At 39.3% G+C, this 14,984-nt stretch overlaps 1 protein-coding gene across 1 annotated transcript in view; it reads right to left on the bottom strand.

The window, feature by feature from the left end:
* Positions 1-7,061: 7,061 nt before the first annotated feature.
* The window catches only part of TOMM70A (translocase of outer mitochondrial membrane 70 homolog A (S. cerevisiae)), a 39,296-nt gene continuing 31,373 nt past the window's right edge, over positions 7,062-14,984 (bottom strand). Inside the window, exons 11-13 of the mRNA XM_011999915.1 lie at positions 13,011-13,108; positions 11,987-12,109; positions 7,062-9,335 (exon numbers count right to left, since the gene is read on the bottom strand). Of these exons, the coding sequence (XP_011855305.1) occupies positions 9,182-9,335; positions 11,987-12,109; positions 13,011-13,108 (375 nt within the window). The 3' untranslated portion in view covers positions 7,062-9,181. The remainder of the gene's footprint in view (positions 9,336-11,986; positions 12,110-13,010; positions 13,109-14,984) is intronic.

The raw sequence follows: 14,984 nt of genomic DNA, 5'->3' as shown, positions 1-14,984 counted from the left end.
CCTCGCCCGGCTAGTTTTTTTGTATTTTTTTAGTAGAGACGGGGTTTCACCGGGTTAGCCAGGATGGTCTCGATCTCCTGACCTCATGATCCACCCGTCTCGGCCTCCCAAAGTGCTGGGATTACAGGCTTGAGCCGCCGCGCCCGGCAGACAAATGACTTTTTAAAATTAAGTTTTAAATTTACAATTGATGCATAATTTTACTTTAAAAAAATAAGTGTGCAATTTGGTAAACTTTGACATATACAGCTGTAAACCACTCCAATCAAGATAACATATTTACCACACCCAAAAGTTTCCATGTGCTCTATTATAATCCCTCTGGCTAGTCCTCTGTCAATCACTGATAAATTTTATTACTATAGATTAGCTTGCATTTTCTAAAATTATATAAAAATGAAATCATGCCATTTGTACTTTTTCTCTGTCTTCTCTCAAAATTCTTTCACTCAAAATTACATACTCTGTATGTCTTCTTTCACTCAAAATTACTTACTTTCAAAATTACATACTCTGTATGTCTTCTTTCACTCAAAATTACTTTCACTCAAAATTACTTCTTTCATTTTTAGACAGAAGCAATCAGACCTCAAAATTACTTGGAGATTCATCTGGTGTGTGCATTAGTAATTCATAATTCATTCTTTTTTATTGCTGAGTAGTACACAATTTGTTTATCCATTTACCTGCTGTTGGAGATTTGGGCTATTTCCAGATTTTGGCTGTTGCAAAAAAGCAACCTCACAGATCCTTTTAAAGGTGCTTTCAGGTAACCCTAGACTATAGTACCACTGCTCTCTATCCTAGCAGGCACACTGAAATAGTTAAACCTTGCAATAGTGTGAAATCATTTTCTTTTTAAACAATGTATTTCCTTATTTTTACATATTTTACTCTAGTCTCATGACAGATTACATTTTCTTTTTTCAATAGAAAGTCTGACTGTGCCCACATCTGTATAAAAAAATGAAAGATCTGGTTGATGTGGGTGTGTGGAACCCAGGAACCCTCTCTTGGATTTTCTCTTACTCCCCAAAAAACTTCCTTTCCTCCAAAGAGCTGCTCAGAAGTTTGAAAACCAGTGGACAAGCCATCCTAACTGTCTTGATGCTACAGAAGCAAAGACGCTGTACAGAGATGTAGCATTCATGTAACAGGTAAGGCAGGTGGATGCTAAAACTCTTTTTTTTTTTGAGACAGAGTCACGCTGTTGCCCAGGCTGGAGTGCCAGTGGCATGATCTCGGTTCACTGCAACCTCTACCTCCTGGGTTCAAGCAATTCTCAGGCCTCAGCCTCCTGAGTAGCTGAGACTACAGGCATGTGCCACCATGCCTGGCTAATTTTTGTGTTTTTAGTAGAGATGGGGTTTCACGATGTTGGCCAGGCTAGTCTTGAACTCCTGACTTCAAGTGATCCACCTGCCTTAGCCTCCCAAAATGCTAGGATTACAGGCGTGAGCCACCGCGCCCAGCCTAATTTTTGTATTTTTAGTAGAAATGGGGTTTCACCATGTTGGCCAGTCTGATCTTGAACTCCTGGCCTCAAGTTATCCACCAGCCTCGGCCTCCCAAAGTGTTGGGATTACAGGCGTGAGCCACGGCACCCAGCCTTTTGTTTTTATGTATTTCATTAAATGAATTGTCCTTTTAGTGGCATATCAGGTGATCTTGCCTTCTGGTACTCTTGAAAAATACGAAAAGAAACAAATGAAGTAGGCATCTCCTGTAATTAGTATGCAGCATTTTATTCTTAGAAAATGTGTGGTACCCTGGCCCTGGATTTTACCTTTTTGCAAAGTGGTATCTGAATAAAATGAACACTAGATTCCCACTTGGAGTGGAAGAACATTGCAACTGAGGCCATGGATAAGTTTTAACTGCCACACCCCTGTACTCTCGGACAATGAATTAGACGATGTTTTATTTTTGTTTTTGCATAACATTTTGAAGTCTGCTATCACAAGTTGTGAACCAATATCTCTTGCAGTTTAGGTAAAAGGCAGAACATTTAATGACTTCACATTTAAGTGAATTCCTCACAGGGATGATGACCTCTGCTGAAACAGGCCAGGATGTGCAGTTTGTGGTGACGGTTCTACTTGACTTTGACCTAGCTGTCTGAAGCTGAGAGCTCATGGATAATGAGTGCTGCATTGGTTGCAAATGAATAAACAAATAACATTATGGGGTTTTAAATGACCAAGGAGTAGATTGTGACATCGACTGGGTATTTAGGGAAGGACTCCTTCCTGATACCAAAAGTTAGGTCTGTGCAAAGTACACCAAGTGAAAAAAAAGTTCAGACAAGAGTTTAGGTTTCAACATAAATGTTGTTCATTTGATTATGAATCAACTGTGAAGTAAATCATTGAACAAGAAGCACTATCTACTATCTACTGTTGGCACTGGTTTTAAGTCTTTTGTGCTACTTTTTAGGCATTGCTGTGTAAGTTTTGGTGGCGCGTGGGTACAGTGAAGCCAGGAGGGATAAAAAGGGAAATGACGCGTGTGCTACAGGCTAAGTAGGGGCTCTTCCTTATGCCTCCTAACCACCTGTGTGACAGTTTCACATTTCCTATCAAATGACCTTCATTCATTTCTACTTGCGAATGAAGTTTGGAGACTAAGAAAAAGCCAGCTGTTGGAAGAGAAGGCACTTTAGGATAAAATGGTCTTGTTAAAATCACCCATTAATAAGTTCAGCCCCTGATGTACAAATAACCAAAACACATACATACAAAGATAGTGCTTCTTGTTCAATGATTTACTTCACAGTTGATTCATAATCAAATGAACAAGAATCTGCAAGAATAGAACATGGAGGGCAGGCTCCAGGAATTCCAAATGTCATCCTAGCTCTTCCTGAAGCATATTGAATCCTCCAAGTATAGCCCGTTGTGCTAACTAGGCTTTAAGTCTTTTGTCTGTAGATTCATTCTCAAAGTTTCTCCCTCAGAACAAAGAGCATGCCATCCTCTAAACTACTCTGATTTTTTCCACCAAATTTCTTGGTTTCTTTCACTTGCTTTTCAGACCCCCGCAGCCAGATTCTGCCCTCATCTTTCCAATGACACTCTTGTGGCAGATTATACTAAAGACCAATTTGTAGACCTGTCCACGTGGCCTCTCTCAAACTCAACACCATGGATGTGACGTTGTTCATACTGCCTCTCTGACCACTTAACATCGTCCCTTAGATGTCAAAGGTCCTTATATTAGTAGTTTTATTTTTAGCTCCTTTACATTTTACATTTTGTCCTGAGTCATCTCAGCTACATGCATGGTCTTAAATATATGCTGATAATTCTCATTCACATAGCTCTCCTGCTGGCTTTTCCCCACTCGTTTAAGAACAACTTCACTTTGCTGGACTCCACCTTGAGTGTCTCATTTTTCGCTCACGCTCATGTTGTGCCTTTACTTAGATTTGTTGTGGTTGTTTCCCCACAATCTGGAAAGCTCCTTACCTAAATCCTATTTATTCCTTAATGCTTAGCACAATGTATTACTCTTGTTTGCATGGCACATTGTACTTCTGTTTTAGAGACTACCTTCCTCTGAAGCATATGGCAGGTTCATTTACTATCCAGCCCACCACAACTCAGTTTTTGAGCTCCTCTGTGTTCATCTTTTTATGGCTAACCCTCACCGTCATGAGTGCTTAGTAAATGTTGAGTTGGAATGAATTTATTCCTACAGGTTGCACTTGTTCTCTCGCCAAGTTTTCTGGCCAAATAATTCTGGAATGATTTCCTTACCTTAAGGGAGTCTGATCTGGGAAGAACCTGGGACGTGATGTAACTTCATATGCTGTAGAGCTGAATATTCATTTACTTAAGATCTTAGCTCCGTTAGAAAGCAGTGTTGATTCAGAGGCCGGGCACGGTGGCTCACACCTGTAATCCCAGCACTTTGGGAGGCCGAGACGGGCAGATCACTTAAGGTCAGGAGTTCGAGACCAGCCTGGCCAACATGGCAAAACCCCATCTCTACTAAAAATACAAAAATTAGCCAGGTGTGGTGGCGCGTGCCTGTAATCCCAGCTACTCGGGAGGGCAAGGCAGGCGGAGGTTACAATGAGCCAAGATCACACCACTGTACTCCAGCCTGGCCAACAGAGTTAAACTGTGTCTCAAAAAAAAAAAAAAACAAAAAAAAAGGCAGTGTTGATTTAGAGCTAAGGTCACCTGATGCTCGGGCCAGTAATATTTCTCCCTGCACCATGCTCTTGTCCACAGCAGACACTGTAATGCTCTACACTGGTGAAAAACTAAGCTTGAGATGCATAAAAGAACACATAGAGATGGGAGGTCAGTTCTCCGTACATTTTGTGAGTAGAGGCGTTGGTGTTTTGTTCCAAACTGTCCAATCGAGAATGTTCGTACAATGGCCGCTTTGGAAGATGGAGACTGTCTTCCTCTGGAGCATAGGACAGGTTTGTTTACTATCCAATACATTTAAAAAAGTGTTTCCCTCTGATGCAAAACTCAGGCCAGTTTGCTTGTGGCCTCATTAGATGTGGGCTGTGGCGCAAACCCACTGCATGTGCAGTGTCTACCTAGATCACCGCGTGTCGCTCCCATGGGATCTGGGGCTCAAGCTCATGTTGCATGCTGTGTTCTAAATAATTAAGTCTATTGTCTGACCCAGGAGTCTCATGTCTTCTGCCAGCGTTCAGGAAACGGAGTTTTCAAGAAGGGCAAAATCTTAGGCCTTTTATAGCTCTTGACACAAAGCAATATTGAGAAATAAAATCAGGTAAAAGTTATTTAATACAGCAGTTCATAATTTAGGCCACGGATCATCTCTGCAGAGAATCCTACCATGCTGCATTCTTGCTTTAAACCTTTCACCCTCTAAAACGATGCCCAAGAGCCAATGTTAGTCATGTCTTCCTGTATTTGCTCTAGGTAAGCTGTTTCAAAGCCTTCCAGGACAACTTTTGCAGAGTCACATTTATCTTTAAGCACCAACAAAAGAAATGGAGAAATTTGAGCCGTGTGTCCTGGGCTCTGAAAGGCAGCAATCATCTTAGCCCCTAGCATACGCCATGTTCAGCTTCCTCGCCTTGGCCAGGTACCACAGCTACTTCTACCCCAGTGATCAGCAGGCCCTCCAGCATGAAGACCTTTGAGAAGGACCTAAGACTACTATAGCTCTCAGCTCCTAATATGATTTGTACACTATCACCTTGAAGTAAATCAGACTAGTTATTTTCACGCTAAGAGTTTGAAAACAGTGCCTTCTTTTTGATGCCTCTTGTAGGGTATTGGCAGAGGGATCTCAATTTTTACTTTATACCTGAAGGGCAGCTTTTTGGTCTGATAATTATAGTGTAATCATTCATATTTTAAATCACAAATACCCCCACCTCTTGATGAAAACTTCAGTCTGTGGCATGAGTGTACATTCACTGCCTAAACCACCTTTGGCCAAAATTTATGTGTATATGAAGTCATTCTACTTTAGCACACTCAAAGGAATTCCTTTAAACCATTTATCTGCTTGTACACAATAGCCAAAGGAATAGTCCTTTCTATGGCTGATGTAATAAACTATCACAAATTTAGTGGCTGAAAAAAAGTTATTCTCTTACACTTTTGGAGTCCAAATTCATGGGGCCAAATGAAGGTGTTGGTAGAGCTGTGCTCTGCTCTAGGCCAGGATCCGTTTCTTGCCTTTTCCAGTTTCTGGTAGCTGCCAACATTATTTGGCTTGTGGCCACACCACTCTAGGCTCTGCCTCTGTGGCAACACTGCCACTTCCTCTTCTGTCTGAAACCTTCCTCTTACGTAGACACTCGTGACTGCATTTTAAGGTCACCAGATCATGCAAGATAATCTCCCCTTCTCAAGACCCTTCATCACATCTGCAAAGCCCATTTTTTGCCAACTAAAGTAACATTCACACGTTGCAGGGATAAGGATGTGGCTATCTTTTGGGGAATCATTACTCATCCGATCAGCGTGGTAAAGCTTGCAAGTAAATTAAAATTTTGTCACTTTGTTCACAAATCAATTTAGCAGAAGATGGGAATAGGACTAATTATAACCCGTATCCCCACAACAACTCCTAAGTTATTTCCTTATAAATACAAATCCCATACAGGACAGTCTTGGGTAATTATTATTCTATACTCATAAGTTTCCTGGTTTGGTTAGATTATATTGTCCTCCTGTTTACAGTCTTACGATAACAATTAGTTGACTTCTACAGGTCCAAACTGCTATTTAAACTGCAATTTGAGTTCCCAGAGGGCAGAAAGTTCTGTTTGAATTGTTTTACAGCCAAAGTTCCTTTTTATTGTTTTGGGATGTATTCTCTACTTACACCACAATTTTCAAGGATGATTATTTCAGGTATGCTTTCTGAGACTCCATGTGGTTGACAACTATGATCAATCCCACTGGTGAAACCAGATTCGAAATAAACTTATCCGCAGGGTCCATGTCTGATTGGCAACCTTCCAGGCTGCTGTGCATGTATGGGTAAGGTAGAGGCAAAGAATGAAGTAAGTTGGCTCTACCAGCTCTCTGTGGAGCCTTGTTTCACAGTAGGAGGGGTGGATGCTCTCGAGAAACTCCACCATTCATACCAACAAACTTATTTTGCTTCATATACTAACATTTCCAGTATATTCCTATTTTCAAAGTTATTTTGAGTTGACAAGGGATTCACTGTGAATTTACCCAATAGCATAATAAATGAATAAACTACCTTTTTTTTTTTTTTTTTTTTTTTTTGAGACAAAGTCTCACTCTGTCACCTAGGCTGGAGTGCAGTGGCGCGGTCTTGGCTCACTGCAACCTCCGCCTCCCAGGTTCAAGCGATTCTTCTGCCTCAGCCTCCTGAGTAGCTGGGACCACAGGCGCCCGCCACCACACCCGGCTAATTTTTTGTATTTTTAGTAGAGACGGGATTTCACTGTGTTACTCAGGATGGTCTTGATCTCCTGACCTCGTGATCCGCCCACCTCAGCCTGCCAAAGTGCTGGGATTACAGGCGTGAGCCACTGTGCCCAGCCTAAACTACCTATCTATTTAAATAATAGATAGAAGAGCTTGAATGTCATATTTATTTGGTGAATTTACATGTGAGGTCATTTACAAAAGAAAGATACAGACAGATGCAGCTTTCAGTGCGTTTCAAATATTTTCACAACAGGCAATAGTCCATGAGAATTTGGAATGACAGTATAGAATGGCACATGCTTCAGTTTCCTTTGTGTTTCTCTACCCAACCCCAAGGTGAAAGAAGGGAGAAGAGTAGAAGAAAATGTCAGTGTTAATGTAAATACAGCCATGCAAATAAAAACTTTTTTAAAGTCAGAGATCATCCAGAGATGTAGAACATTTCTGTATTCGGGGCCTATCAGAAGGTGCATAATTTAAAAACAAAATGCAGAGGTCTCAAACTTTCCATCATCCAAATCATCTTGAATTATAATAACCGCACCAACTAATTAGTGGTCTCCCCAATATTTTCCAAAGATTGACTTTGAAAGGGAGTCATTTCTAATAGTTTCTTAAAAAGATAGCATTTGTAGACAAATCTTTTTGGTTTCAACAGAATTAAGCACCCTTAAGGGGTGTAAAAATGCTCCTTTACTCCCAACAGTGTAAACCATAATTATAATTCCTTCCTAAATAAACCTCTCCCCATCCTGAGTATTTCAAAACAAAAGACCACTGAAGAACACAACCCTTCCCTCACCAGAAAAATCTAGCATATAAGCAAAAGGATGGTCTATAAAAGTGGAAATTGGAAATAAATCTTAAAGTGATTTCTAAGTAAGGAGGCAGAGTAAAGATAAAACACTGCTACCAGTATCCCTAGTGAAGACCTGGACCTGGGTGGGTAGTTAGTCCTTAGAGATGAAGGTTAGCTCACTACAAAAAAAGCATTCTACATGTCCTCAGCATCTTCAAAAATCAGTGGCTCAAAATTCCTTAAGCACATGTAGCCATAGTTAAAGCACTAAACTTGTTATTTCAGGAAATACTATGCTCTGGCTCCAAGTCTTACATCCTTTTTGACCCTTTAGCTACATTTTCTTCACTAGAAATTTTAAGCTATTTCAATACTCCCATATATCACACTTACTCTACCTTTATTTGGGTTATACATACAAGCAATCTGCACTTTGATTTTTTAAAAGTTCTAAAATTTTTTAAAGAGATGGGGTCTCTCTATATTGCCCAGGGTGGAGTGCAGTGGCTATTCGCAGGTGCAATCACCATGGCACATTACAGCCTTGAGCTTCTGGTCTCAAGCCTCTTGCCTCAGCCTCCCAAGTAGCTGAGACTATAAATAGTATATACAATGCCACTGTACCCTCTATCCTACGCTTTTAAAAGCACACCATTAAATAGTACTAATTATTATAGAAAATAGTTACAGACAATTATAAACACACTTCTGTTTCATCTTACCTCTTTGTCTGGTCCACTCCCCCATCAATACTCAGTCTTCCAGCATATATATCAATTAGAATATTTTGCATCTGCATAATTTACTGTAAGAAAATCTGCTGTTGTGGACTTTAAGAAGAATGTACATTATCCATTAGAGTAGAAAGGGGCCAAGAGGATTAGTAAGTGCCACCAAGTTTCTAAAACTGCAGAATCAGAGGCATTGTGCATGCTGACAATGGTTTAAAGGGTCTCTCAATTTTACTTTAATCCCCCATTGAACCTTTGTTTCTTTCAAAAAATCAACTGAAAGCGGTTAATTGAATATAAATCTATTTTACAGCATTTACTATGTTAATTTAAAAATCAACATGCTGTAAAATACTTACATACATTATTCACACATATATATAAAGACGAAATCATCCAGAACATAATCAACTCCCAACCCCCATTAAAAAAAAAAAATCAACAAATCAGTTTTTATTTGCATGGCCAATTATCATTTGTACTCTTTGCAACTTTATTTAAATATCCCTTTAACATGTTCTAATCTTTTGTTGCACAGGGAATAAAAGCTGCAAGACTGCAAACTTCCTTCAACAGCCACACCCACAACACCTAGACATGAAACAGATGTAACAAATAACAACACCACAAACAGAAATACTAATTTCCACCATTCAACACAGTTCATGACAGTGTCTTTAGGGTTCAGTTGAAGAGGGGGTAAACTTTTAAAAAGAGGGTCAGTCTGCTTTCCCCCTATTTTATAATGTTGGTGGTTTTAATCCGTATTTCTTTGCAACTTCTGTCTGGGCATGGGCGGCATCACAAAGTGAATACAGATGGGCCATCTCCATTTCCGATTTGGCCAGGTTAATAGCTTTGTTGAACATGTCAATGGCTTTCTCCATGTTTCCTCTAAAAGAACAAAATTTTTAAGTCTCAGATTCAACAAGCACTTCACAATATTCAATGAAGGTTGTAAGTGATGATACATGAAGTCTCACCACTGAGTTTCTACTATGATTCTGGTAAAATGCTTCTTTTATAATAAACAAGAGTACCTACCACATTGAGAGCACTCAATGAATGTTAACTACTATTACAAATATTATGTGTTTACATTATATCTCTTGTATTCTGTGTTTACTGATAAGAACAGTGAGACTACGGAAATTAATTGGCTTATCTAAAAATCACAATTCCGTCTGGTTCCTAAATTCTGCATGTTTCTACCATTAACATGAGACTCCTTTGGAAAGCAGTAATATAATCTCAGGACACTAATGACGTGCAAAGGCCTCACCTTCACAGACTGATGTAGACCCCCCTCTTTCCGCTTCATCTCTTACCAGCACGTCCCCAACCCCATGGACCTCTACTCTTCAGGCAGTCTATGTGAGTTCCTTGATGTACTGCACACTCATACCTACATACAATACTCAGATTTACGGCCTCTGCCTGATTCTGGTCAAATCCACAGCTATCTAAGGACCGTTTTAAGTAACTAGTATTAGCTACATCTATATGCAATCCTACAAAGAATATTAAGTCCCTACTATATACACACACACACACACACACACACATACACCTACCTGCATATATAGTTTAACTGGCATACATGTTAGTAAGGTACATTTTACTGGCGTATGTGCCAGCTAGACTCTATATATGCCAGTAAGAAGTACCACTAGGGTGACTATATTTAATCCCCTATTACAATATATGGCAATGTGATAGACTTATTTTTAAAAAAACTTTTTTCAAGATTTCATGTTCTGGCATTAGGCCAACAGCAAGCAGATCTGCAAAATCCTAGGATAATCTGCGATTTCATTTATTCAAATTCACTTATTTAATTGTAAAGGTAAGGTTCAGAATGGATTTTTTTTTTTTTTTTTTTTTGGACTTAGTACGCTCTGTCGCCCAGGCTGGAGTGCAGTGGCTGGATCTCAGCTCACTGCAAGCTCCGCCTCCCAGGTTCACGCCATTCTCCTGCCTCAGCCTCCCGAGTAGCTGGGACTACAGGCGCCCGCCACCTCGCCCGGCTAATTTTTTTGTAGTTTTAGTAGAGACGGGGTTTCACCGTGTTAGCCAGGATGGTCTTGATCTCCTGACCTCGTGATCCGCCCGTCTCGGCCTCCCAAAGTGCTGGGATTACAGGCTTGAGCCACCGCGCCCGGCCCAGAATGGATTTTTTAAAAGTTCGATTAACATGTGAACAAAATTCCATCAAACCCCAAATCAGAGGTCTTTAATTAACCCAGGATCTATGAAAGCCTTAAATTAAAAGCAAAGTGTTTTTGTGTGCATTATTCTAAGAAGAATCCACAGCGCTACTCAAAAAAGATTAAGAACTACCACCCTATCCTATTCTAGTACAAGAACATTTTATTCACATTAACAAATTAGCAATTAAGAAATAATTTAGGCTGGGTGTGGTGGCTCACACCTGTAATCCCAGCACTTCAGGAGGCTGAGATGGGCAAACCACTTGAGGCCAAGAGTTTGAGACCAGCCTGGCCAACATGGCAAAACCCCATCTCTGTTAAAAATACAAAAAGTTAGCTGGGCATAGTGGTGCGTTCCTGTAGTCCCAGCTACTTGGGTGGCTGAGGCACAAGAACTGCTTGAACCCGGGAGGCAGAGGTTGCAGAGTCAAGATTGCACCACTGTACTCCAGTCCGGGCTGGAGATTCTTTATCTCACAAAAAGGAAAAAAAAAAAAAACAAAAAAAACCACTTAGTATTTACATGCCACTGTGGGTACAGAATGGTTCAAAAGAAACACAATTTTTTTTTTTTTTTTTTTTTTACCAGCCTATATATATTCTGCCTACTGTAGAGCAGGGAGAGGACTACAGGAGGGGCTGAATGATAGGGAATTAAGAAAACTCATGCTGCTTCCTGACAAGTGATAGTGTCCAGATCAGTGACTTTGGCATCAGTGATATCAGAGCTCAAACCCTGTCTTCTCTGTTGGCTTACTGTGCAACCTTGTAAACCTAAGCAGTCTGGGCATCAGTTAAACTAGGGATCACATAATCTCCACCTTTATTAAAGATGGGGGTGAAGATTAATTGAAAGAGTACTTAGAAAACATCTAAAGTTCAGTACTTGGCCTAGAGTAGGAAACTCTAATGGCAATGCCAATATTAAGATGGTACACAGTAAATCCCATGTATAAAATAGTTGTCACCTTTTAATGGTGGATCTTAAGAGCAATTCTGGATAAACATTTACACAAAATAAGAGGTTAAGGACAGAGCCGCAAAAAAGATTCTTATCCAACTCTGATTTTAAAGAAAATTCAGGGGCTCTGAGTTGATGTTGCAACTTGCCCAGTTATTTGGCTGGACGCTTCTTTGTAAGAGGGTCCAGATTTCCTGGCAACCTGGCTACCAATCCTTATGTCACTGCCTAAGCACATTACAGGCATTTTTTTTCCCCCAACAGGAATAAAAAGGAAAGAACATAACAGACTTTAACATGTATGTAACAAGAACAAAAAGCTAAATATCTATGGAGCTGCCACACGTTTCCTAATAACAGACTCCAGAAGTTACCTTTGTACTTCAATAGTTCCCATGGTTTCATAGGCAAAATCACATTTATTGTCAATTTCAATAGCCTTGCTGATAAGTTCCAAACCTCTATCCAGATCTTGCTTCCACTGAAGTTGAAGTAAACTGCAAATGCAAAAAAAAAGTCAGATATGACCATGGCCCAGTATCAGTAGAAACACACATGTATTAATATGACTCAATTTCTACCTTCCATGAACTTATAAGTTAACTTACAAGGAAAAACAAAACCTAAAGCAATATATAATCAGCATCAAATTGTGTTTTTTTTCTCAACTTATATTGGTTTTCTAGTCTAAGTTCCTTATTACAAAAAGGGTTCAAGGTCTAAGCTCTATTACTAACTTATCTTGCATCCCTTATTTTTCACTTTATATAAATTTAAGTGAAATTTCTTAGGATAATTCAAGTACACAAAGGCCACGAACACTTGTGTATGCTTGCTATTTTGATATAAGCAACAGCTGACAGGATATTCAGTTTAAAATTAAAACCCTTAACATAGAGCAAAAATAGTACGTTAATTTTTCTTTCTTTTTTTTTTTTTTTTTTTTTTTGTTGAGACACAGCCTCACTCTGCCGCCCAGGCTGGAATGCAGTGGTGCAATCTTGGCTCACTGCAACCTCCACCTCCCGGGTTCAAGTGATTCTCACCCCTTAGCCTCCTGAGTAGCTGGGAATCGGGCATGTGCCACCACACCCGGCTAATTTTTTGTAGTTTTAGTAGACACTGGGTTTCACCATGTTGGCCAGGCAGGTTTCGAACTCCCAATCTCAGGTGATCCGCCTGCCTTGGCCTCCCAAAGTACTAGGATTACAGGTGTGAGCCACTGTGCCTGGCCTCCTTAACTAACTTCTGTAAGAATGAAAAGACATCCAGGAGCATTAAGAAGTTTGTCAATTAACTTCTCTACCGCAGTCCCCTTCCTCAGTGGCCAAAATAAATACATTTTATTACTATGCAAGAAATTCATTATCTCATTGGAACAACCACAAAAATACATACCCTTTATGAACATATGTTGTCGCATTATCTGGTTCCAAATCAATACATTTATCATACATTTCATCAGCTTTACCAAACTGTTGTTGATCTGTTAATGCCTATGTGAGGAGATACTTCAGTTATATTAAGGTAACTGTCAACCTAAGCAGTTAAAAGTGTATTTATTATTCATTATAAAAATTTACTTCATTTATTCATTATTACAAAATTATCATGTTTTGGGGATACAGACTGATTTACATTTTACAACTTAATTGTTGGAGTTTTTAGGTGGCACTGGTATAAATATAAAATCTTAACTGTCCTCTTTCTTCAGCAAGTGGTTACCTGCCATAGCAGATAATCTCTGGTAAACTGTTCAATACAGATAATCCCATTCTTAGTGACAGCTCTAATATCACATTCTCATAGGTACAGTCACATCACTTATTCATGATTTATCATAATACAGCTCAAGGGAATTTTTTTTTTTTTGGAGCCAGAGTTTCATTCTTGTTACCCAGGCTGGGGTGCAATGGCACAATCTCTGCTCACTGCAACTTCCGCCTCTTGGGTTCAAGTGATCCTCCTGCCTCAGCCTCCTGAGTAACTGGGACTACGGGCACGCAACACCTTGCTTGGCTAATTTTTGTATTTTTAATAGAGATGGGGTTTCACTAAGTTGGCCAGGTTGGACTCGAACTCCTGACCTTAGGTGATCCACCCACCTTGCCCTCCCAAAGTTCTGGGATTACAGGAGTGAGCCATCGTACCCAGCCAGGGAATTATCTTAAGGGCAATATTCATCTGTAGGTATAAATTAAGATGTATGTGTTAAATGTCTTCAGAGCTATTTCTTTGAAATTATTGATTTTTTAAAAAGCAGCTATAACTGCTTCAACTAATACATCTCCAAAAATAATTTCCTAATATTATCTAATACCTAGCCCATATTCGGTTAACCCCAGTTATTTATAAGATGACTTTTAAGAACTATGTGAGTCATTATTTTTGACTGTATGGCTCTTAGTCTTTTCATATCTAAAATAAGCTAACTTAAATGTTTTAAAAATCTCTTAAAAATATCAAAGAAATATAGTCAGCACATCTTCTTTATAATAAAAATCAGAAAGATGTAGAAAGTAGAAATATTTTTATAGCTTCCACCATTGTGAGCATATGCCTTCCTGATATATTTATCTATCTCTATTTACCTCCCTATTCATTTTCTTTCACATGGTTTAGTTCATTTAGTATACGATTTTCCCTTTAATAACAGGCGGTGCTGTTAACTTTAATGTATTTTTAACTTTTAATGGCTGCGTAATATACCATTAAGTGAGTGTACCACAATTCTGCAAACATAATTCAATCTTCTGTTGAACATTTACGATTTTCCCCAATTGTCTGTCATAGTTAACAATAATGTAATAAACACTTATTTTGAAAACAAAAGAAGCAGCTATAATCAGCTATCTTAAGGCAAATCCCACGGCTGAAATGTAAGGCATAGTTCTGTGGATATCAGACTATGCTCAAGCTGTAACTTTGCGAGTTGGCCAGCATCTAAACCAAAGCTTTGAGGGCCAAAAAAGTTACACTAAGTATATATACACACACACATACATACACGTACTGTATGCATAAAGTTACATATACCATATAGTGAAGGTAAAATTAGAAAACAGATCAAAGAAAAGAAATCTGAGTGCAAAATGACTGTAATAATGCTAATGCTGATGAGAAGACAGCTCATACAAACCAAACCTATCTTGAAGGCAGAACGGTAATAGGGAAATATGCTATTGGGAAAGTTCTGCAGAAGAGTTGTTCCCCAGTAGCGGTTGCTATTCGGTGGCCTTTGCTCTTCTAGATGCTTAGAGAAATCTGCACCAAAAAAGCCCTTCTGAATTCCATGACAATGATGAGGATGTTGTTGTCACTTCCCGGTTTGTTACCAATTATAAGGCATAAACTCAAGTGTACCCATTCATA

Source organism: Mandrillus leucophaeus, unplaced genomic scaffold (assembly GCF_000951045.1).
Source record: "Mandrillus leucophaeus isolate KB7577 unplaced genomic scaffold, Mleu.le_1.0 Scaffold608, whole genome shotgun sequence".
Lineage (NCBI taxonomy): Eukaryota > Metazoa > Chordata > Mammalia > Primates > Cercopithecidae > Mandrillus > Mandrillus leucophaeus.
This window is presented reverse-complemented; position numbering and strand designations above follow the sequence as displayed.